General features: G+C 38.6%; 3 protein-coding genes across 6 annotated transcripts in view; 1 reads left to right on the top strand and 2 right to left on the bottom strand.

Annotated features, from left to right (window-relative positions):
• Window positions 1-73: 73 nt before the first annotated feature.
• LOC128011207 (tRNA (uracil-5-)-methyltransferase homolog A) lies at window positions 74-6,924 on the bottom strand. Of its 2 annotated transcripts, none has more exons than XM_052593396.1 (12): window positions 6,782-6,924; window positions 5,042-5,679; window positions 3,210-3,318; window positions 2,761-2,942; window positions 2,463-2,577; window positions 1,946-2,061; window positions 1,760-1,871; window positions 1,422-1,544; window positions 1,249-1,324; window positions 1,048-1,164; window positions 862-958; window positions 74-526 (listed from the first exon to the last, which is right to left on the bottom strand). In XM_052593396.1, the coding sequence occupies exons 2-12, from the start codon at window positions 5,671-5,673 to the stop codon at window positions 379-381; spliced, it is 1,827 nt and encodes a 608-aa protein (XP_052449356.1). In that variant the 5' UTR covers window positions 5,674-5,679; window positions 6,782-6,924; the 3' UTR covers window positions 74-378. The 2 variants fall into 2 exon arrangements, with proteins under 2 accessions (XP_052449356.1, XP_052449347.1); XM_052593387.1 differs by lacking the exon at window positions 6,782-6,924 and adding an exon at window positions 6,115-6,256.
• A 7-nt stretch (window positions 6,925-6,931) lies between these two features.
• Window positions 6,932-19,468, top strand: LOC128011179 (V-type proton ATPase 116 kDa subunit a 2). Of its 2 annotated transcripts, XM_052593327.1 has the most exons (20): window positions 6,932-7,174; window positions 8,383-8,461; window positions 9,531-9,628; window positions 10,580-10,717; window positions 11,000-11,097; window positions 11,313-11,439; window positions 11,682-11,764; window positions 12,090-12,183; window positions 13,860-14,072; window positions 14,170-14,320; window positions 14,456-14,595; window positions 14,757-14,914; window positions 15,683-15,773; window positions 15,916-16,034; window positions 16,122-16,332; window positions 16,420-16,539; window positions 16,623-16,742; window positions 16,832-16,949; window positions 17,865-18,036; window positions 18,219-19,468. In XM_052593327.1, exons 1-20 carry the CDS (start codon window positions 7,058-7,060, stop codon window positions 18,319-18,321), a joined length of 2,550 nt encoding a protein of 849 aa, XP_052449287.1. In that variant the 5' UTR covers window positions 6,932-7,057; the 3' UTR covers window positions 18,322-19,468. The 2 variants fall into 2 exon arrangements, with proteins under 2 accessions (XP_052449287.1, XP_052449295.1); XM_052593335.1 differs by lacking the exon at window positions 17,865-18,036.
• Window positions 19,469-19,972: 504 nt separating this feature from the next.
• LOC128011187 (oxysterol-binding protein 2-like) overlaps window positions 19,973-24,464 on the bottom strand; it is a 49,051-nt gene continuing 44,559 nt past the window's right edge. For both annotated transcript variants that reach the window (XM_052593347.1, XM_052593357.1), the window contains 6 exons: window positions 24,281-24,401; window positions 23,957-24,060; window positions 23,582-23,677; window positions 23,180-23,364; window positions 22,062-22,282; window positions 19,973-21,875 (listed from right to left, as the gene is read on the bottom strand). In XM_052593347.1, coding sequence (XP_052449307.1) covers window positions 21,733-21,875; window positions 22,062-22,282; window positions 23,180-23,364; window positions 23,582-23,677; window positions 23,957-24,060; window positions 24,281-24,401 — 870 coding nt within the window. In that variant the 3' untranslated portion in view covers window positions 19,973-21,732. The remainder of the gene's footprint in view (window positions 21,876-22,061; window positions 22,283-23,179; window positions 23,365-23,581; window positions 23,678-23,956; window positions 24,061-24,280; window positions 24,402-24,464) is intronic.

Raw genomic sequence — 24,464 nt, 5'->3', positions numbered from 1 at the left:
TCTGAAGAAATGCGTGCTTTTTAGTTGCCATCATTGAAGGGATCATGTTGGATGAATTAGCTGCAAGTAATGCTGCCTAAAAAAAAGTCTTTTAATGTGACACAATCGCAGATACAGTACACATTGACTTGTTTATGCAAATAAATTGATGACCAGAAACCTATGTCTTGTGCTGTTTTTACTGGGTTGGTTTAATGCAAAAAAGAGGGGGGAAATGAAGCATATACAAAAAAACACTGTAATGGTTTCAGCACTTAATCAAGTCAGTTGAAATCTAAAAGCATTACCAGCACTACCATCAAAGTGTTTAAATGGAAGTGAAACAGCCACACTGGCCTGGTAGATGGTAAAGATAACATAGCATCAGGTGTCTGTGGTCTAAATGGCAGTGTTGGAGCTGTAGTCCACTCTTTCAAACAGCAGGATGGTTTCACAGTGCATGGTCTGGGGGAAGAGGTCAACAGCCATAGCTCTCATTGGTCGGAAGGGAGCTCCTCGCACACGGTTCGAAGGAGCTCTGCAGAGACTTCAAGACATAAACATAAGTTTTAGAATAACTGATACAAATGGAGGTAGGGTCTTAATGTGCTAAATGGGAATATTATATTTTCAGAGGAAAGTCAACATTGTACCAGGAGAAAAAGTTTGTCTTAATCTTTTCTCAATTTAATAAGCCTCTGATTTCTCTTTTGGGTAATGTCACAAATCTCTCATGTTTCAACCTTTTCACTCAAACGACTTCCCATTCTGATATGCAATACCCATCAAAATGCAATAATTTCAGTTCACAATAGATTGGCTGTCCCTATCTTGAAATTGATGTAAAATCAATTCACTTTAAGCAGAAAATAATGAACTTACTCAATAAAATTGTTCATAGCTGCTTTGGCATTGCAGGCGACGTAGACGAGTCTCTTAAGATGCTCTGCTCTTCTGATTGCTAGAATAACTTTGGAATCTAGTAAAAGTGAGAATATTTGGACAGAGAACTTAAAAACACCATGTCTGCAAGATAAAGGTTTAAAATACAAAGAGTACTGTACATACGTAGCCCTGCTCTTGGAGGGTCAACGATTGCAGTGACGCTGGGGGATACGACAGCATTAAGAACAGTGGGGAACACGTCTTCAGCCTTTCCACAGTGGAATTCCACATTGGTCAAGCCTTAAAATATACATTTGAAGTCTGAGTAGATCATGGGAGATGAAGAGAGTAAAACAGGACAGTGATAATGTCACTCTGGCCTACCATTTGCTTCAGTGTTAGCCTTAGCATCTTCCACTGCTTCCTGGCACAACTCTATGCCAATCACCTTCTTCACTCTCTGTTAACACACATAAGTGTTTTGTTTTGTTTTAGAAGGCTAACTGTTATTCTGTTCACAAATATTTTTGTTTATTTTTTAGAAGCAAACGCAGCACCTTTGCCAGTGAGATGCCGATAGTCCCCGTTCCACAGCACACATCCAGCACGGTGCTGTCCTGGTCCAGCTGAGCCCATTCACCCACAGCAGAGTACAGAACCTCAGCAGCAGGGGTGTTTGTCTGGAAGTATCAAAAATCAAACCAGAATATTAGACATTTTTAATAGCACTAATGCAGGACATTTAAGCTGAAAATCAGTATTAATGTCTTGTACTGAATATTCTGAATCGCCTGCATGATGGCATAAAGGAATGAGCCGCCTGATGCCTTTTAACTATCATAGTGTTTATTCTCAGGAAATGATATGATGACAGTCAAATGGTCAGGAGGTTCACCTGGAAAAATGAGTGTGGAGAGATGCGGAATTTCAGTCCGAGAAGCTCTTCGTGAATCCATTCTTCTCCAGTCACATGTTCACATGGCAGGTCCTCTGTACCTGCTGATGTCCTGGGTTGATGAAAATGAATAAATGAGTGTAAAGTCATCTAAATTCATCTTATTTTGATTTTTGAGGGTCTTACCTTTGTCCCATTCTCACAAAGTACAAAGAAGTGATGCCAATTTCCTTTCCTTCTCCTTCGGTAAAATACTGATGCAGGTTTCGTTTCAGGTCACTTATTTCTTCTTCTTGGAGTTTCTAGGTTGTTTAAAAAAAGTCATATTTCAAAAGTGAAAGTGATGTGACATACAGCCAAGTATGGTGACACATACTCGGAATTCATGCTCTGCATTTGACCCATCCAAAGTGCACACACACACAGCAGTGAACACACACACACACACACACACACCGTGAACACACACCCGGAGCAGTGGGCAGCCATTTTTGACACCCGGGGAGCAGTTGGGGGTTCGGTGCCTTGCTCAAGGGCACCTCGACCTGAGACTCGAACCCACAACCCTAGGGTTAGAGTCAAACCCTCTAACCACTAGGCCAAAATTTCCCCTTTCAAACAGCAGTCACAATAGTTCCAGTGTTTGTAATAACCAACATCTGAAGAGGACACAAAAATAACCATTGAATAAATCTCTTATTACCTGTGGATTGAAGAAAACAATGGCCATGGTTTGCTTTATCCTGGTTGTTCGTACTGTTAGCTGCCGCCAATGACCATCATAAGTCTCTGGACTGTATACGGCATACGGGGTTGTCCTGTTTATAATATCAACACACAAAACACTTCAAAATAGAAATAATTACATAAACAATGGCTGATGGGTAGTGCAAAATTATATTTTGCCTCTGGAATTAAAAAAAAAACCCTTCAAAACATGTGCATGGATTTGCATGTGTATTAGGTATAATCAGCAGTAATTAAAATAAATGATAATTCACCTGATGAACTGCTGGAAACCCTGCACAACCCTCTTGGCCTCTGAAGACACATGGGTGGTTTCTGATGGACTCACTACTGCACAGGATCCTCCTTTATACTTACCCAAACGAAAGCCCACAGTCTTATCCTCTCCATCTGCTCCCACTCCAATCACAAACTCACACTTATTCCTGTACTCTGTCTGTAAGCATAGGACAAACCACACTTAATCTTATTTCTGCAACCACAAATTCTATTAAGCGGAAGATTTCATATGCAATTATGCATCCATTTAATCCCTGAAATGTTCATTTGACCCTTTTGAAAGCCATCAAAAAATGTAAATAAAATTTGCGTAATGAATGCACTGGCAATACCACAATACTTTATAATATTTTTTGGTTAGTTACTTAAATTTTGACTGTGATTAGAATAATTTATGTGAGCAGTGAGCATAAAGATGATTTACCTGCACAGGTGATGGTCGTATGGCTTCGAGTGGGCAGCACATTTTGTTGAATTTTTCTTTTTGAACAAATAGCCAGGGAAGCATGGCTTTGTTGTTGTTGCCAATTTCTCTGAGAACAGAACAAATATCAAGGAGGCGAGTTATATTGAAGGAGACTACTGTTTACTGACCAACTCTTGTTATACTACCAGAAGCTCATGTATGAACTACAGTGACGATAGAAAATCACATCTTGTTGCTTTGCAGCCTGAAATGAAGATGGACACCGTTTTTGTTTTATTCAGCTGTATTTACTCCATACAACTTATGGCATCCAAGTGAAAGATACAACACCAACATTTCAGAAAAAAAAAAAAAAAAAATCACATTGTGTTGAAAAAAGGATCACCCCCTCCTAAAAATGTCTTGTATAATAAATCATGTGTAGCTAATCACCTTCTCTATGGCACACAAAGCCAACTGACTTTCAACTCTGACCAGCTTTGGCCATTTTGATTAGCTCAGCATGAAAAGAGCTTTCCTGGAGCATTTTTCAGTCCTTGCTAGTGCAAAACAAAGCAAACAATAAACTATGGTTCGCAAGACACAGCAAAAAGATCTCTGGGATAAAGTTGTGGACAGACACAAGTCAGAAGAAGGATACAAAATAATTCAAAAGCTCAATTATCAATGACTAGACGCAGTGAAGTCTGTTATTAAGAGGTGGAAGGTATTTGGTAGAACACAGACCCTCCCTGGATCAGGACGTCGCTACAAACTGGATGAAAGAGAAAATGAGGAAACTGATCAGAGTGGTGACCAAGAGGCCTACAACAACGCTGAAGCAGTGTCAGGAATTTATGACAAAGAGCGTGTGCATCTGACAACATCACTCCACAATGAGGCTTGTGTGGGAGGGTTGCAAGAAAAAAGGCACTCCTCAAGAAAAGCCACATGCAGACAGGCTAAGCTTAGCTGCAAATCCAAAACACACCTTGGAGATTCTGAGGCAGATGACACTAAAATTGTTGTTATTTAGCCTCAACACCAAACCATATGTCTGGTGGAAATCCAGTTCAGCTCAATATCCAAATAACAGCATTCCTCCAGTAAAGCATGGAGGTGGAAATATTCTGTGATGGGGTGTTTCTCTGGGGCAGGGACTGGAGCAATGCCAGGATAGAAGGAAAAATGGATGAGGCAAAATACTGCCGAATTCTTGCAAACTTCTGCCCAAAGTTGTCAATGGGAAGAAGGTTTACTTTCCAACATGACAATGACCCAAAGCACACAACAAAACTGAGCACACAGTGGTTGAAGGAGAAAAGGCTGAATGTCCTAGCATGGCCTATCAGAGCCAGATTTAAACCCCACTGAAAATCTGTGGAATGACTTGAAGACTGCGTCCACAAACGCTTACTATCAAATTGAACTGAACTTCAGCAGGTCTGCAAAGAAGAGTGGGCAAATATTTCAACATCTAGATGTGTAAAGTTAGTGGAGACACATCCCAACAGACTAAAGGCTGTAATTAAAGCAAATGATGGTTCAGCAAAATACTGACACAAGGGGGTGATCCTGCTTTTTTTTCTGACATGTTGGCGTTATATCTTTCACTTGGATGTTTTAAGCTGCACAGAGTAAATACAGCTGGATAAAACAAAAAAGGAGTCTGTCTTCATTTCAGGCTGCAAAGCAACAATATGTGAATATTTTAAATGGGGTGATTCTTTTCTATACCCACTGTATATGGTTGACAATGTCACATAATGTATCTATTTTTTTTTTACTATTTTACAGAAATTTAGAAGCTATTCATGCATATGCATGTCTCCAGACCCATTAGGAAATACCTGGTCAGTTTCTGAAGAACGCCTTCAACTTCTTTCTCTTTCCTTTTCAGCTGTTCTTCATAAGGTACGTTCCACAAGGGTGTCACAGCATTGGCAATCTGGATATTGAGAGGCTCTTCTTCATTCTCCTCTACCTCCTGGCTACCCGCAGCACGCTTTGTACCAGGCTGTCCACCTTCCACTTCCTCCTCTAGTTTCCTCTTCTTGAGGATGGGATCAGCTTTGGGTTTGGCCAGCCGTACACTCAGCACTTTACTCTTCCATTGCATGCCGTGCACTGCTTTCATGGCCTTGTCCCTTTCCTCCTGGTTCTTGAAAGTGACAAAGGCAAATGTCTGTTTGTTAAACAGCTTGATTTTGTGAGGATTGATCCCATGTTTGTTGAGAAACTTCTTCAGGTCATTAAAACCAATGTACTTGGGCAGGTTTTGAATCTCAACTTTAAAGATCTCTGAGGTGAAGAGATCTTCTTTGATGTAACGATACACACCACCTGCTGCACCCTCTCCTTCTTCTTCTGCTGCTGCTGGTGGATTCTCTTGGTTTTTCTCTTCTATTAGGTCATCTGGTTCCTTCTCTGTGCTGGATAATGAGCCAGCTGGATCAGTCTGGTCAACAGCAACATCTGTCATATTGCTCTGCATCAAAGGCCAAAGGAACATATTATTAAACATAAAAATATTGTTTCCATTTTGTATTCGGTTAGGTGATCTTAATTTTCAATCAGTTAAATCTGTTTCAGCAGCGTTCTGCAATGTTCCATACTGTATTTTATTTAAAACTACAACCATTATAGATTTATGACCTCATTAACTGTGAGATTCCATGAACTATTGTACTTTAATAATTAATTTCTCACACAGCAGGACCATTAAAAAACAAATGGAATAGTGACCAGATACAGCATCTAAGATCACTAATACATATGGATGTACATTTACGTTAGAAAAGTGAATTGACATGTTTATATCAAATAATGGACATTACAAGGCTCAAATAAAAATAAGAAAATACAATTTTTAGGGCAATTAAATCCCAAACGAATTGATATTCCTTAGAACGTCTGAACAAACCTGCAGTGTGAAATCTCTTTGTTCTTCACTATGAAACATTAAGGAGCTCTAAAAGCACTGTGCAGTTATGCATACATGCAAGCTGCCATCTTTAGAAACACGTGTCAACAGCAGCGCATTGTGGGAACACCGATTAAGGTCTAGTCCTCTGTTTAGTAAAATATAGTTGTGAGACTAATTTTTTTTAAATCTACGAATTAAATTTACACCTCAAATAGTAATTAACTGCACTGCATTTAAACGTTTAATTTTATTTAATTGTAGTGCAGCGTTTAATTTTATGTAGCACACAAGAGTGGGGACTTTTATTTTGAAGAGCTGGTGACTGTCCGAAGGACCAATAAGTTTTGGCTGCTGGAAAGGTTTGTGTTAGGACGAGAGAGAGAGAGACAGAGAGAGGGAGAGGGAGAAAGCAAGAGACAGAAAGCAAGAGACGAACAAGTCCTGTTAAATATTATACAAATGTCTGTGAAATTATCACTGGGGTATTAACTCACAGATAGTAGATTATTGAATGAGAGGCCAAGCACTAACGTTAATGTTAGCAGTATAAGTTAGCTCGCTGCTCTCTGGATCGAAGACAGCGCAAATTATTAAGACTTGGTTTTGTAGGACTTGAAACGAACTTTAACCAGGGATGGACAACCCAACAGTAACGTGAACTTACCGTAGATTTGGATGTGATTAGAATAACTACTAAAAGCGGTGATTTCAGTGGTCAGATGTGGCTGCTGGGACTGGAGACGGGAGACGTGTCAAGGATAAAGCGACCGAGGCTGAAGTTAAGTTATACCTCAGCGGTGACATCCATCCATTCAGCCCGATCCGCCCCACAGGTGGAGTCTATCCAGCCACTATCCCGGACCTGTAGGATTTTATTTACCCTAAACTTCACTTCCCGGTGAATTTAACATTTCTTAACCGCCTCTGGTGTTTTGTCAACATGGGTTCGTTATTTCGGAGTGAGGAGATGTGCCTGGCCCAGCTCTTTCTGCAGTCCGGGTCCGCTTATGACTGCACCAATGAGCTCGGCGAACTCGGGCTAGTGGAGTTCAGAGACGTAAGTCGGTGAACGTGTTGCTTATTTTTATTTCTTGTTTGAAAAATCGACTTGGCTTGTGCTGGACTGACAGCCTCACACCCGTTGGCTATCGGTGTGACATGAATGATTTTTGGCCCATGGGGCTCTATGGCCAAAAAAGCAAACAAACAAACAAACAAAAATAAGCTGTTGAGCTATACTCGGCGCACCAGATTTTCATAAACCACCCATATGATGCCCTAAAGCAAGTGTACACATCTTTTAATCAATAGACTGCATTCTGCATTGGAATTGACGTCATTATTTTTTTGGAATAACATAAGTCTTTGGTGCATCTCTTTAAGATACCCACATCAACTGGTGGTGTTTTTCAAAAATGCATTAATGTTTATCACTTTTCAAACCCAAAGAGATATTCTTTATCAAAGTTAAGACTCTGCCCCCCCCCCCCCCCCCCCCAATGGCCCATTCAAACACGCCCTCACGTGTCTACATCACTATGTAGAATAATGCCGTGTGTTTCTAGGTAAAAGCAAAAGCACTTTATTTGGCTTTCTGAAAGTAGATTCATTTAGGAATCTTTAAGATTAATTACAACAGAGCGAGCTTTATCACTGTGCCTGTAACGCGACTCTGTTCCTCTTTCGGGCTTGAACTGATGTTAAAACTAAGGACATTATGTGTCTTTACATTAATTTTGATGGATGAATCTCGCAAATATTTCTGACGATTGCTTGCGGTGTTCGGTCAATCACAATGCACTGGGTCGGTTGGCCAATCAGAGCAGACTGCGGTAGGAGGGACCTTGTAGAAAACAGTGTGTTTAAAGAGAGACGGGGTATCGAGAACCTACAATAATGTTCAGTATTTGAAAAATATATATTTTTTTTTTAACATAACAGCATGTCAGCATATTATGTTACACCGAATACACAAAATAATGATCTTTAAAAAAGCATCATATGACCGCTTTAAGTCATTAATAAACATAGCTTTTTACAAAGTTTAACTGTAAAAGCTGGAAATGTCATGAAACATTCATATTTCAGTTTCTTCTTTTTTTTCTTATTCTTTCTAAATGATTATTATTAACTTATATTTGAATTACATCTTTTCTTATAAAAGTTAGAGTATTTCATGTATTAGTATATAATGTTTGAAATATTCTATTTATCCTGGATCTGTTTTGAGTATTTATGTATTTTCTTTCTTTTTGTGCTTTTCAGCTTAACCCAAGTGTGAACTCTTTTCAGCGAAGGTTTGTCAGTGAAATCAAGAGATGTGAAGAGATGGAGAGGATTCTGGGTAAAAACTTTGAAGTTAAATTCTTCATCTAATAAAGGCAAAATAAAAAAAATTGATAAAGCTAAGAAAGAATCTCAATACTTTCTGAACACAAAACATGTTCATGATGGTTATAACCATAATGAAGTAGTAGTATTACTAGTAGGAAATGTGTAAAGCAAAACAAAATAAATCTTTTTTTTTTCTTTAAGATATTTATTTAAATATGACGAGTCATCATATTTTTAAGCCTTTTGCCTGTTACTGGTATATGTCACTGGGTAACATATTTGCATAATCCCTGCCTGCCCGCGAAATACAAACAGTGTGTGTGAGTGTTGTGTGCTTGTCATTTTACAGAGGACGACTTCATTAATCTTGTTTTAGGATTTTAAAAACCATATTAGTCTTTCTGAAGTCGTTCTGATAACAGACATTATAATCATAGTGAAATTGCTGTTTACTTTGCTGCACCAGCAGTTAATACAGGAGAGGTTAGGTTAGGCTGGTCCGCCTGTGAGATCGTTCTGCGTTCTGATTAAAACTTAAGGCAGAGCATCTTTTGTCTTTTGAAGTAGACATATTTTGGTTTAGAAACTGTGTTGTTTCATCAGTAAGTCATGTTAGCACTCAGCTAACGTACCAGCCATTATTGTTTTAAATGTTCACAGTTAAGCAGCTAAACTTTGACTGTGGGCACGATTTGCTTGCATAAGTGTTTTTGTATTTTATGTCATTATTATAAGAATGGATTGGAGCACTATATTGTTGTTTTATGTAAAGTTGCTTTGTCAGTGGTAGCGCTGGCTAACTGGCACAAGGTCTCCTCTCTGTGCCAATCACAACAGGCTTGGCCAGCTGACCAATCAGAGCAGAGTAGGCTTATGGAAGGGAGGGGTTTGACTCTAATATTAAATGTATATTCTGAGAAAATTACAACGTTTTCTGACTAGATGCATTTAAACCTGTTGTATGGGACTCCAGCACAATATAAGGACACTTTAAAATACCATATGACCTGCTCTTTAATGCCTGAAAATCCCCCCAAAGTAAATTAACCGAATTAACTCAAAGTGGACTTGTATAACAGGATATCTTCTGAGGGAAATTAAAAAAGAAGACATCCCTCTGCCAGAAGAGGATGTGAACCCAGCTGCACCATTGCCCAAACATGTGATGGTCATAATGGTGAGTTCAGCACTGTTTGTTTTTCATTAGCTCTTGAGATTAGTTGATCTTTCAGATGCATTAAATGTATTTTCTGGTCTGCATTCTCACTGCTAGTTGCCTAGTTTCTGCTTCTGCTTTATTTTTATTGTTTTCTTTCTTTTATGGTTGCTTAAGGCATAGGCGCCATTCAAGATAAAAATGTTTTGTTAAATAATTAAAATCTTAGCTGAGGTTCCCACCTTATTCCTTGCAAGCCTATTGTGTTTTGGCACTTCTGTTTTGGGGAACTTCTATTCCAGAAGACTGAAACGAATCATTTCAAATCACAAGCTTACCCTACAAATAAAGCTTATCCATCTGTTCCACTGAATGAGCTGTTGATTTTGCTACATGTTTTATTTTCATACATCATGAGAATATGGTGTTTTAACGTGACATGAAAAATGTGTGTGTGTGTGTGTGTGTGTGTGTGTGTATATATACATACACACACACACACACACAGTGGGTATGGAAAGTATTCAGACCCCCTTATATTTTTTACTCTTTGTTATATTGCAGCCATTTGCAAAAAAAATTTAAGTTAATTTTTTTCCTCATTAATGTACACACAGCACCCCATATTGACACAAAAACACAGAATTGTTGACATTTTTGCACATCAAAAACTGAAATAAAAAAGTAACCAAGTTTAAAAGTGTTCCATTGATTTACACTAAAAGAGTGTTTGCCATTCAAAATTAGATTTACAGCAGTGATGTCATTCAAATATTTGCTTACTGAATTGTGATTGGTCTTTTCTTAAATCTTTTTTGGATATCCATCAGTTGGTCATGCCTTTATTTAATAATTTTATCGTATCTATTGGATGTCATTTAAATCCCACTCTTTCAGGAACACTGCACTGCTTACAACATTGATATGACTGCTGAAATTTGGTTATTACTGATTCCTGTAAGTTTTGTTTAGGAGCAACTTCAGAGACTGGAACTGGAGCTGAGTGAGGTCACCAGGAACAAGGAGAAACTTCAGAAGAACCTTCTAGAACTGACTGAGTACACACACATGCTGCACATCACACGCAAATTTGTGCACCACATTGCAGAGGTAGGTCATGTGATTCCCTCTCATAGGTTTGGAACTTTTGTTGGTTCTTGTTTAAGCAAAAAAAAAAAAAATGAAATGTTCGACCTCTCTGGTGTAACTGAAAGGAATTCATCTCCAGAGAGGAGGACTGTGGGAATCACGCAGGTGATTTTCGCTTTGAGAGCAGCCAGCTGTGGCTTTACAAATAGGTTTAACTCTTGACCTCTTCTTGATCACCAAGGGGATGTGTGTGTACATGTGTGAATCTAATCTCATATTGTGTTTTTGCTTGTGTATGAGCAGAAAGAGCCATCGCGGGTCCAGTATGAAGAGTTCCCCTTCCTAGAGAAAGAACCCATGATGGACTACACCAGCATGCAAAGGCTTGGAGCCAAGCTTGGGTGAGCAGTGCTTAAAAACATAAAGCTGAAAGTATACTGCCCTTGCCCAAGTCCTGCTTTGGCTCACCAACAGTTAATGTGATGAAATTTTCATCATAAGCGCAGGTTGCAGATGTGGTTTTACTGATGGAAATACCTGTGGTAATGTCAGTTTTTGAATTCATGTTACTGTTGTCGTAAAGTAAAGCCCACATTCCTCTGTCCCTTCTGTACAGGTTCATTTCTGGGCTGATCCAGAGTGTTAAAATCGAGGCATTTGAGCGAATGCTCTGGAGAGTGTGTAAGGGTTACACAATCCTCAACTACTCTGAGGTAGACGGGCTTCTGGAGGACCCTGATACGGTGAGACTAGTTGGCATCTCCACCATGGTTTGATTTAATAAGATGTTTTTGGTTAGAAAATGTATAGTCAAATCTTATTTTCTACCTATTTGTTTCTTTTTCTGTGGTCAGTTTGAGCCGCGCTTTTACTCTAATGCTGAATGCTTGATATAATTTAAATTAGTAAATAATAATACAAATGAGTAATATTTAAGTCTTTTTTGAGATGGTCTAGTTGGTTTGTTCTCTGTGTGGTTTGTCAGGGGGAGCCAACCAGGAGTGTGGTGTTCCTCATCTCTTACTGGGGAGAGCAGATTGGACAGAAAGTTAAGAAGATTTGTGACTGGTAACTTAGCTCTTAAATCAACTTCCTACATTCTACTTGAGGTGATTCTGTTAATCTGTCTGGTTTGAATAACTTTGTGTTGCACTACTGCAAATCTGTGACAGTTAACCACCAATGTGTTAAATGACTGCACCGCAGAGACCGGCAGCTCCAGGAGCTGCTCCACTTTCATAAAGATTATAAATAGCTTGTTCAGTATTACATGTAGGAGATTCTTCATGCTTTCATTTCTTAACTTTGTTTTATTTCTTTCAGAGTGTTTTTGTTGTTAAGATAAGAAGTACTGTAGTTTTAGTTTTAAGTAAGGCTGATTTTGTTTCCATAGCTACCACTGTCACCTGTACCCGTACCCCAACAGTAATGAGGAGAGGAACGATGTGGTGGAGGGGCTCCGCACACGCATTCAGGACTTGCACATGGTGAGTCCAGGTGACCTCGGTTTCACCGTTGTCCAAGGGGGTCTGGCTACAGACTTGGACTTGCATTCTCAGACACTTGCACTTCCGCTAGTGACGTCACTTGCAGTCTTTATTTTTTATTTTGTTGAATTCATTTCTTTTTGTTTGAATTTCCCAACAGTAGCCAGGTGGCGAAGACAAGAAAAAAGAAACATAATTACAATGTCATTTGCACTTGTTACCTGCACTCTCCACTACCTGCGACACTTGCAATCGACACAAATCGTGCGTGTTGCCAATGGAGACAAGACGCTGTGGTGGTGATTAAACGATTAAACCATATTTAGTACTATAACGTACAGGGTCCTGCAAGAAAAAGACAAGACGGGCAATCCGTGGCCAAAACACCAGAATATGAACGTCAACAAAAAAATTCAGTGGACAATTGAGGTTGTCTCTAAAGAAACTTTGATGCACAAAATGTTCAAGCATCCCGTACAACCACAGTTTTGTCTTGTGTCCTGGGAAGGCTAGAAGTCAGACCTTAAACTGAAATCTACACCCTAGAAGCTGTAACCTGACAACGTTAAATTCAGTGGTATTGTGATAAGGATTTTATTGCTGCTTTTCAATAAAAGCTTAACAAAATAATATATTGTTCCAATAGTACTTGTGTAAAGTACTACTCGCACTTTCACAGGAATTCTAGAAATGTAATGTGTGAAGGTTTGTGGAGTTTTGCATCATGCACAGTTATTAATGACAGGCTTGTATTGTGGAAGGGTTTGATTGCACTCTCTGTCTTCAGAGGTGGAGAGATCTAAAGATACTTCAACTAAAAGAGCAGAATTATTATGTAATAGAATTTACATTAGAATTATTTGGATTTACGTCACTAATCTTTCCTTACCAGTTCAAGAACATCCATGCAGTAGATGAATGTAGGGGGCAGGTTAGGTTTGAGGGCATTTATGTTACGTGACTGCTCTGTAAAAGAGAAATAAAATTGTGTTAGTGGTCCGGCTCAGCACATGATGTTCATGGACAAGCTTCTCACAGAATAAGGCACCAGGGAATCCTGTGTTCAATTCTCTCAACACTCACTGTTCCTCTCAAGACCTATGAAAATAGACAGGCTCAATCATGAAAAGCAAATTGGGATGTTTCTGTGCTTAGAATATTTTACTGCACGCTCATCTGAGAACACAGTTCAGAAACCAGGGCTACAAAATACCATGTGTGTTTGAAATACACATTTATCCTGATTATTAAGTGCCCCATACAGGCTAAAATATATTTTTTCTGCTGTAATAATGACAAAACCGCTTGTTTTCTAAATCTTATCAACACAGACTGAGAGATATATTACATACATTTTGTGATTCCAGAAATTTCGAGAACAAACAAGTTGTTGAGGGGACAAAATTTAAGAAAAGAAATCTACTAGTTTACTTATTTTTAGCATTTTAATTCAGATTATTACAGATCATTAGAGTAATATATAATTTCATAATAATAAGTAAACAAATATATGAAAATAAAAGTAAATGCAACCATTTCATTCATTTTAAGTCATACTGCTGGCCCTTTTGAAGTTTGCTAAGGACCTCTGGTTAAAACACCATGTTATGTTTAAAACCTAAAATGTCTTAGGCAAAATGTTTTAGCTTGACATAATTTTGATGGTTTCTTTTTAGATTCTTCAGCGTACTGAGGATTACCTGAGGCAGGTGTTGATCAAGGCCTCAGAGTCTGTGTACATTTGGGTGATCCAAGTTAAGAAAATGAAGGCCATATATCACATCTTCAACCTCTGCAGTTTTGATGTCACAAACAAGTGCCTCATAGCTGAGGTGTGGTGTCCCGTAAATGATCTGCCCGCACTTCGGCGAGCTCTAGAGGATGGATCGGTGAGTACTTAACATCATTTCAAAGGTGCACTAATTCAGATGCATCTGATTAATAATTGTGCACGTATCTCTTAAATCTGTTGTTGTGCTCCTTCAGAGGAAGAGTGGAGCCGCAGTTCCCTCATTTGTCAATCGAATTCCAAGCAACGACACTCCACCAACCCTCATACGCACCACTAAGTTTACCTCAGGCTTTCAGAATATAGTGGACGCATACGGCGTAAGCAGCTACAGAGAGGTCAACCCAGGTGAGAGGATAGAAATGAAAAAACACTCAATTTTAAAGTTAAATTGTCTTCATGTTAGCAGGTTTAACATGCCCTCAGTGCTTCATACATATGCTTAGATGTCTAAGCTTTCTTCGTCATCACACCTTCCCACAGCTCCATATACAATCATTACCTTTCCCTTCCTGTTTGCGGTGATGTTTGGAGACCTCGGGCATGGCATCATCATGGCGTTGTTTGCTCTGTGGATGGTTCTCTACGAGAATGACCGCAAACTAAAGAAAACCAGAAATGAGGTATGTGCAGCTTGCTGTTATGACAGCGTTAACTTACTTCTGGCATTCTTTTAGAAATGGATGTTAAAAGACATTGTTTGATCAGACATTATTTAGTTTACTGTTTGTTTATTCAATTTTGTTATAGATGGATTATCATTTGGTTCATTTTTTGTTTTTAGGTCTGGAACATTTTTTTCGAGGGCCGTTACATCATCCTGTTGATGGGTATATTTTCAGTCTACACTGGATTAATATACAACGACTGCTTCTCCAAGTCAATCAACCTGTTTGGCTCGGGGTGGAACGTCCGTGCCATGTATGATCATGGAGGCTGGAAGTGAGTGTTCAAAGCACAAAATATTGTGTACTGCATCCTTAAAATACAATAATAAAAAAATACAGTACACAGTGTGCAACATTTGTTTTAAAATGTAGTATAAAAAAAATATTTTATCTGTCTTTCTTATAAATGTTTTAAAATATGGGCACAGCCTACCAAATTTCTTTGATCAGCTACTTGTACAGCCAGCTGCTGCTTGTATATCCTTACTGTTTAATCCAAATTCACAGCCAAGTAAAGTAAATTCTAACAATTGGGAGCTTAATAACACTATGTTTGAAGAGGTTTGTTAGACCGTATAGACATTTATAATGTTGCAGAAGATTTCCATTTCAAAGTAATTCTGTTCTTATTAACTTTCTATTCATTAAAGTATCCTGGAAAAATGTATGTACACGTGACACTGAAGACTGAATACTGAGCTTTTTCATCACAGGAATAAATTACATATTAGGATTTATTAGAATATAAAACGGCTATTTTAAATTATAAAATATAAAAGTTTTTTTAATGTATTTTGATCAAATAAATGCAGCCTTGGTGAGCTGGTGTGTAATCCCTGCAGTCAGTCAGCTGATTAAGTCAATAAATGGTTGAAAAAAAGTTGAAATCAGCTTTGAAATTTTAAATGTCCAAAAGTTTTCCAAAATGTTGACTGCAAAATTAATCTTTTTTATTACCTTACTGTAGGAAACAACAGGCACAGAGAATCCTCCTGTGCTGTATGTGGCTCTGATCTGATGTTCATTTTCTCTTTCTCCCAAGTGCACACATGGTCAGATCAAATAGCTTCCTTGCACTGGATCCAAATGTCAGAGGAGTCTTTAAGGGGCCATATCCTCTGGGCATTGACCCGGTAGGTCTGGGACTTTTATTTTATTGCTGTGTTATAACATGAAACTAATTACTTTACTATCACATCACGTAACTGTGGGTGGAAATCTTGGGTAAAAGGTTACATAGTTGAATATATAATTATTTTAAAATCTGTTCTGTAGATCTGGAACCTGGCTTCAAACCGTCTCACCTTCCTGAACTCCTATAAGATGAAGATGTCTGTGATCGTAGGAATAATCCACATGACTTTTGGAGTCGTCCTTGGTGTTTTCAATCACCTGTGAGACATTTCAAAAGATCTTTTTGATAGACGTTTCCAATGTTATGACTTTGGTCTTTCTAATATTTCATATGTTCATGTGTTCAGGCACTTCAGACGGACATTCAATCTGTACCTGATATTTATCCCGGAGCTGCTCTTCCTGTTGTGCCTCTTTGGCTATCTGGCCTTCATGATCGTTTATAAGTGGCTGTTTTTCACAGTCAGAGACTCTCAGACAGCTCCCAGCATTCTCATCCACTTCATCAACATGTTCCTGATGCAGGGGGACTCCAGTCAACCCCTCTACCCAGGACAGGTGGGACTCAAAGAACCATAGGTGCATCCATTCCACTTTACTTGCACATCTGTTTTTCTTGACATTTATTTTCCTTCTTTCCCATAGGCTGGGTTTCAGGTGTTCCTGGTGGTTGTGGCTGTGCTCTCTGTGCCTGTGTTATTATTGGGCAAACCTCTCTACCTCTACTGGCAACACAAGGGCAGAGACCGGCTGAGCATGTACAGGGTGAGGATCCTCTTTTTGTTTATGCGTGTGCTCCAGTTAGCTGAAGGCTTCTGGCTGATTTTTAAGTCTTTCTCTCTCTGTAGGGTTATCAGCGTGTACGGCGGAGCAGTGAAGAAAAGCTCTCTCTCATGCATGCTCATGATGTGGAGGAGGGCACCAGTGTGGACAGCCACTCCTCCAGCTCTGACAGCCAATCAGAGGAGGTGAGACCTTCAGAACCAGTTCTGTGCATCATTTGGTGTGAATAAACTACTTTCCCCATGAGCCTAACAGAGTTTCCTCTGTTCCACAGTTGGATTTTGCAGATATCTTCCTCCATCAGTCCATCCACACTATAGAGTACTGCCTGGGCTGCATCTCTAATACTGCATCTTACCTCCGCCTGTGGGCTCTCAGCCTGGCACATGCCCGTGAGTAACATACCCTTCAATGTAGTGATGGGCATAATAAAATAATAATACAAAACACACAGAAACCAAAGGTCTTCATTACAACCTGCCAAAATAAAAGTAAAATTTAAGAAATGATGACAGAGATAATATTACTATTGAACAATAGAATGCACTTTTTAAAGTAATAATTATAATGAAAACATAATTTTTTAAGGAATATCACAGTATTTTTCATCTATGAAAAAAAATATTTTCATTTAAAAATATTAGATTGTTTTATAAATTGATTTGATTACCAAAAGTATTTGGTAGTAAATTTGTATATGACATCACAATGTTTTTTTTTTATATTCTATGTACTCCTGACAGTAAAATAAACGAACTATTACATAAACTATATATAAGCTTACATAAACCATAAACTCAAGGCATGCGAAGAAAAAGTAAAGTGATATACCCTGAAACCGCCAAATTATTAAAAATAGGGTAATACACTTTTTTTTGTAATACTGCCCAGTACCATTTGAATAACAGTTCAGTCTATTTATTAAAATAACCTAACTGAAATATAATGTTACAGAAAATGTAATGATAAAAATGCAAACTAAAATGATTTTGAATGAAATGAAATTTTTGGTTAATATATTTCATATTTCTTTTAATGTGTGTTAACAAAAGAGTTTAACCCAGGCAGCTTTATAATTATTACAGCAGAAATACTGGGTGAAATGTTTAGCCTATACAGGGCCTTTAGATTATTGTTTTGGAAAATTAGAGGCCATTAAGTTAAACAAGTTGAGAACCACTGGTCTGTGTACTGTTCAAGAATACAAGTTATTAAACCAATACATACTGAAGTCCAGATTGCTCATAAAATGGTTAGAATGTAGTCCATTTAAAATAAATGAAAAGGAATGTTTTGTTGTGGTCCAGAGCTCTCTGAGGTGTTGTGGGAAATGGTGATGCATGTTGGTCTGCGTGTGGACACCAGTGTGGGCATTGTGTTCCTGGTGCCTGTTTTTGGTCTGTTTGCTGTCCTCACTGTGTCCATCCTGCTGGTCATGGAGGGACTTTCAGCCTTCCTTCATGCTCTCAGACTCCACTGGTCAGTACAATGCATCAAATACTGTATACACCACCATCACAAAACAGTGTACTATTGTAGTCCCTCATGCTCAGGAGCAATTTGGACATCCATATTTAGTCATCAGATCAAAGTTTGTAGCTGCAATCACATTATTACTTTATATTGAATGATTCAATGTGAAATGATCTTTCTCTCCTCAGGGTGGAGTTTCAGAATAAGTTCTACAGCGGTGCCGGTGTCAAGTTTGTACCGTTTGCCTTCTCTCTCTTGCACACAAGCTTTGAAAATGAGGGGCTGTTATGAGCTGCAGGATGCTAAAGACCAGACCAGAGCAGATCTGTGAGCTTCATTTGAACAGATTTACATACAGAGGTGTTGCACTACATGCCAAAGTGCTCCAGCCAAATACTCTTTGGGGATTATATGGAGATACCAGATCAGCATTGACATACTGAGCCACATCAGATGCTTGATCATTTTTGGACATGCGACCATAGCATAAACCCACTGAGATAAAGCAACAGCTCCAGACTGTAAATAGGACTCTTAAGTGCTTTTTTTTTATCTGTTGAATGTATTAACTCTTCACAGGAGTGCTGGTTGTGATGGACGTATCTTTTTTTTTCTACCATGTTGGCTGTTGGCTATGAATAGATCGATTCTCCATAGCAGAACATATTCTATGAGTGACTTTAAGGTTTAACTTTCATGTCAATTTGCTGTAGAGCAAGAATTTTTAACTGTTTGTGTAGATTCCAGCATTTTCATCCTCCACAGTGTTGAAACATGATTGTGGCTCAGGTAGGTCATTCATGGTGTTGAATCGTACTGTGCTTAGATAACAACAGATTTGGGCACAGTATTTGTCAGATGTTGGCAACAAGATGCTTAGAAAGGGCAACAATGACTTGTGTAAATTCTTAATGCTGATTAGCCCAGATCTCATTTCTGTTGGGTTGTAAAGATAGAGCTTCACGAGGCCTTTGTTTCAAATCCTGCTGCAGCTGATCATCTTTGTGTTTGAAAAATCTCAAGAACCCCTGCTTGCCCACAGGAAGCTCAGATATTTCTAAGTGCCTAACATGCTGAATGTATTCTGATGGGTGGGTGGTGGATTGATTTTTTCAGATGAAGTCATTCAGAACTTAATTAATTTGTTGAAATACGTTGCATTGTTTTTCTGTTCAGGGCAAAGCTTAAAGGCTGAGAGTTGTAAAACTCTCAATATGAAATTAATTTTCATTGTATTGTAAATTGTGATGTTTTTAGTGATTTTTAACTCCCAGATCTGTTCAGTTACTCTGTTATGCCTCTCCAGAATGAGATTGTGTTTTGTTAAGGTAATTTACATTCCACATTTTGCATATGATCTCTATATTATCATTTCACAATAAAATCAAACCTGTGAAGCTGGGGTTATAAAACATGAATAAAATGATTCTTGCTATCATTGCTATTTTTTATCTAAAGCTTTAAGATGTAAATCTTTCAATTTCAGAAAAGAAACAACTTTTATTTAATCCTAATTGAATTCAATATTTAATGTAGCACTTTTGTTTTTACCACCTCAGATCCTGAATCGTTAAAACCATTAAAAAAATGTAAGTTTTTATTTGTTTTTGTTTTTTTATAAATAATCTCAAGGAAAATGACGTTTACATGTATAGGTGGGGAAAGTGTGAACAAACGAACCATAAAATGTTGCATTGCACTTCATTCGCTGTTTTAGAGCTGGCATGGAAACAAACTAAGGATTTGCTTGCATTAACAAACTGTTTAAAAGTAGTAATACATCTCTGTGTTCAGAGGACAGAAAATCATACAGAACAACCTTGCTGGTGATGAAAAATAGTTCTTGTGGGCACATTACTTTCCAACACACTGCCTTCAGTCATTCTGCATGATTACAAAACATTCCCAACGACTGTATATAGACAAAAAGTGTCTGCCAGTATCCAAGTCCATGAGTTTTAATCAGAAATATTAACATTTATAATCATACATTGACAGCTTGTCAAAAATGAAACTTTGACTAGCTTGGTCATTTTAAATGAAAAGGTCCATTTACAAGTTAACATCTTGGTTAAAATTCAGGTTTATACCAAAACAGCATTTATTAGGATGTCATGGCATCATTACTTTAGTTTCCTTAATAATAGTAATAATTATGGTTATCACAAAATACATATGGTGATGTGAGTGCCAAATTAGATCTCCAGCCTAATTCAACATTTTTAACAGCAATCAGAAATAAAGTGAGAACTGATCTCCAGAGATGTCAGGTCTCAACCCACTGGACTTTCTCTAAACTAAATAAAGACTGTTGATATGTTTCTGTGAACGTGACTGAAGTTATACAACTTTGCAACAGGCTACAGTTTTAAAGTGCTCAGCAAAACACTGGAGGTTATAAATCAAGTATCACTCCTGAGTACTTGATTTATAACCTCCAGAATAAATTAAAAATCTGTTTCTGTTACAGGGCACTGAAATACCAGTTTTAAAAAGTACTACAATGTACTTCTCTATCGCCACATTGTAATGTAAAATATCTCCCTCATTAGGAACACTTGGGTGTTTTGATCCACTGTCTACTGCTATTAAATATAAGCAAATTATAAACACACATTATAAACTGTCAGCAAGCTGTTTTCTTGTGTTTTCAGTAGCACACTTTATATTGGGAGTGGATGATTGTTTGCCGTGTCCTCTGAGAGAGTCAAGCGGGAAACTTGTTTACTTTTATTGGTTGATCATTCATTAATTCATTACGTATCCTGATTGTACAAAAAAAATATTTGTTTACTTGCATTGATATGCATTTAACTGTGGCAGTCACAGTAACATGATATTGACCACTGGGGACTTCAGGCCAAGGCAGGAAGCAGCTCATTAATGTGCATGACAATTCATGGATTTAAAACACATTTGTGTAAGAATACCTACACTGTCAAATAAAACAGACACAAGGGTTCTTTTAATGCTAGCCTGAAGCTCATTGGCTAACTGAAGACAGGAGATTAATCCCAACTGTCATTAGTTATTTAAAGTGGGCGGAGCCAGGGAGAAAGTCTTCAGCTGTGTGTCCAATAAAAGAACCTAATTCTTTGGGATATACAAGTACAAGAACTTCCTTTGCCCAAATATGGTATTGTTGTTGATATGAAACTAAATGTAGCACACAAGCTGAACAACCTGATAATTCACAGAAATGTTGCAGCTGCATTGTGTTGAGCCGAGTCTGCTTCATATGTGTTTGTTCATGTGCTGTCCAAGCCAGCATGGGACGGGGAGGAGCGTCTTTGATATGATCTCTTTATAAACAAGACTCAGTTCAGTGTACTTCACTGTAAGAGATGCCGGGAAGAGAGGAAAGTGCATTTCTGATGGAGTTGTACTGAATAAAAAGAACCTGATTTGCTTTAGAAGATAAACTGGGGCGGCACTTGGCTAGAAGAGTTCAACTGCGCATTTCTCATCTTTGAGGTGAACATTTTACTGTTCTCCCATTTTAGTAGTCTGTTTAAGAGACAGGCAAAGATATATTTCATTGGGCTGCGAACACACAAACACACACGCTCTCTAAGAGTTCAAAAAGCACAGGTGTTCATAACCTGTCTCCACTACTTCAGCAGTCCCAAGGCCCTGATTAGTCCATGTAGAGGGTTATTCCTCTTTTGTCTATCTGCAGAGTTAGTCAATGGTTTTGTGTGTTCAGAAGATATCAGGACACGTACTCCATTCTTGTCTTTCTTTGGCCTCCCAATAACCCCCCTTATAAACGTAGATAGTCTCTCCCGTCATTTCATCTGTCCTCTGGTGAAACCACAGCGGCCTGTAACCCTCAAAGCCCTGTCCTGTAACACAAACCAACAATAAAATCACCGGGAGAACAGTCTAAGATCGGTCTATTGGGATTGTTCAAACCAAACTGTGACACAGAAGTTTTGGAATTTATATTTTCATGGTTTCCATTCACAAAAAAACTATACCAACCAAATGTCACAGAAGACCATCTTGTGTGACCTCGGACTTCCCCTCACCTTCCTCTATGTTTTTGGAGGCCTCAGCTTCTCTCCTCCTCCTTGTGGCTCTCTGTTTTTCCTCCAGCCTTTGTTTCTCTGCGTTGGCCTCGTCCCAGCGTCCCGCTTCCATCAGCCGCTGGTCTGGCCTCAGCCTGCTGTCCGTCCAACACACACCTTCCTCTTCCTCATTCAGGGTCAAAGCCAGAGAGGAGAAATAGTACATGTTCTCAGCATTCTCTCTGGAGAGATAGAGAAGAAGAGAATGAGGAAAAAAGCAAAGATAATCAGAGATTCTAACATTATAATTTGTTTTGCAAGGTCAACTTTAGTTAATTAAGTTGGTAAGTAGGAAGTTAGTTCTGTATTTAGACAGTTTTGGTCTGGTGGATATGTTGTTTGAATTGTAAGTAGTTTGGCAGGTGAGTAGTGAATATATACCAACATAACTCCCCAATTACCTGCCTACCAAACTTAACTACCCTCCCCTAGCAACACCATACCATTTTGGATGCTTTTAGATCCAAAGTGCTTGGCTTGGTGTCATTAGACCAGAGTATGGATTCTCTGTTTTGTAACTATGGGCCTTGTTATAGGATAAATGAGTTTACTGTGCTTTGGCTACAGTAGGAAGTTACATTTCACTTCTGTTCACCACATTTTACTTTGTGAGATAAAAGAGTCCCCCTGTTCATAGCTTTTGCCAACTCTGAGACCACTTCAAGGGAAATTGTACTCATTAACGCTGAATACTGTAGTTCTGTAGATGGTTTGGCAGTCTAAGTTGTTAAGTAGCTACCAATGCCAACTGCAAAATGAGTACTGAAGTTTGGTAGGTATTTAGTCTGGTTTGTAGGTAGACAGGTAACTCTGCCTATAGGGATTTAGTCTGGCAGGAAGTTTTGGTAATTTGTTTATTTGATACGTAGGGTCAGTTCGTCTGTAGTTAATATGGCATGTGGTTTGGTTGGTCAGTAGGCTGGTGGTAAGTTGATTTGATTTGGTAGGTAGGGTGGTAGTTATGTCAGTTGTTAGTTCACTTATATGGAGGTAGGCCTGTACTTTATTGATTTTTATGTGGGAAATTGAGTTGCATTCAAAGTTAGACATTAATACCAGACGTCAGTGGTGTGTCTTACGGTAGAGGGTATTTCTTCCACAGCAGTTTGGGTGTGAGCGTCTGATAGACAGTCTTCTGTTTGCCCTCAGAGCTGCTGCTTCCTCTGCTACTCTGCACAATCTTGGCGCTCTCCATCTTATCGTCCCATGTACCTGACAGGATGTAGTGGGCCTGGCCATCACCGTCCTTCACCACCCCTGCGACCTTACAGTGGAAGAACAAGGAGAACAAGGGTAACAAGCTCTGGGGTTGAACTACAGAAGCATGAAGAGACACAAAGAGGGCAGAGTAGGATAGAAAGATGGTTTAGCCATGACAAACATCCATAAAGGGGTCTTATCTGCTGTCAGTACATCTCACACACAAATCAGAGTGGGAAAGACAGGAATAAGGACAGGGACAATTTAAATCCAAAACAAACCTTTCGTGGGACTTCCCTTGAAAAGTAGCTGTACGGTGAGAACTTGAGCTGACAGGTCTCTTTAGTCCTGTGGTTGACTATATCAATATCTCCTGACTGAAACCAAGAAAATGGAAGATTCATTTATTTCCTCATTTTTTTTTTAAAGTTAAAACTTACTGCTAATACTTTTGACTGAATTGCAAAATAGTTTTTTCTCTTTTTCAGTCTTTTTTTTTTTTTTTTTTAGAAGAGGACATCAAAATTGTGTAAAACTAGGTCCTACAAACAATTTATTCTACATGCATGAACCTACAAGCCTTGATGTTTCTAGGCTTTGAATATTCGATAAACTACTAAAAAGAAAAATCTGGTAATCATAGAAAGAAGTTCAACCTGATCGATCCACAGTTTGCCCACAATGATGTTGTGCACGGTGGAGGTGACTTTTCGCCACACATAGTGGTTTCCACTTGCATGAAACTGTAGGTGGATCGCACCTGGTTAGACAGAAAGACATCTTTCTAATGATATGGCATACAAATAATGTCAAGTCAAGAGAGAAACAGAATTAATTCTCTGTGTGACAATAAAATAACTTTTAACAATGTTTATGGATTTTGTGCTACTTATGAATAAATCTTTTGTATATATGCGTACATTTGTTTGTATGAAGAACAGTGAAATAGTGAGACAGTCAAGAGAGGAGAGGAGATTCACCTAGAGGCATGATGGAGAGGTATTTGCCACGGAACTTGCTAGCGATGGTAATTTCCTGCCACAGGGTCCAGCCTCGCTGTGACATCACATGATGAGCAGCTGCCGGTGGATGATGACTGACCTGAGAAATACAGGCAAAAAATATCAGCCGAGCGCTGAATATAAAATCCACCACTAGGAGATG

This window comes from Carassius gibelio, chromosome A5, assembly GCF_023724105.1.
Source record: "Carassius gibelio isolate Cgi1373 ecotype wild population from Czech Republic chromosome A5, carGib1.2-hapl.c, whole genome shotgun sequence".
Taxonomy (NCBI): Eukaryota; Metazoa; Chordata; class Actinopteri; order Cypriniformes; family Cyprinidae; genus Carassius; species Carassius gibelio.
The sequence above is the reverse complement of the archived record's forward strand: the minus strand, read 5'-3'. Positions and strand labels throughout refer to the sequence as shown.

What these genes read in the sequence shown, in the direction of transcription:
- LOC128011207 (XM_052593387.1), bottom strand. Translation starts at nt 6,153, where the DNA reads ATGTTTCATAGTGAAGAACAAAGAGATTTCACACTGCAG. An exon ending in GGCTAACACTGAAGCAAATG is followed by an intron (nt 1,165 to 1,248) that starts GTAGGCCAGAGT and finishes GTATATTTTAAG; the next exon opens with GCTTGACCAATGTGGAATTC. An exon ending in GCTATGAACAATTTTATTGA is followed by an intron (nt 527 to 861) that starts GTAAGTTCATTA and finishes TATGTCTTGAAG; the next exon opens with TCTCTGCAGAGCTCCTTCGA.
- LOC128011179 (XM_052593327.1), top strand. Translation starts at nt 7,058, where the DNA reads ATGGGTTCGTTATTTCGGAGTGAGGAGATGTGCCTGGCCCAGCTCTTT. An exon ending in AACCCCTCTACCCAGGACAG is followed by an intron (nt 16,333 to 16,419) that starts GTGGGACTCAAA and finishes TCTTTCCCATAG; the next exon opens with GCTGGGTTTCAGGTGTTCCT. An exon ending in TCTCAGCCTGGCACATGCCC is followed by an intron (nt 16,950 to 17,864) that starts GTGAGTAACATA and finishes GTTGTGGTCCAG; the next exon opens with AGCTCTCTGAGGTGTTGTGG.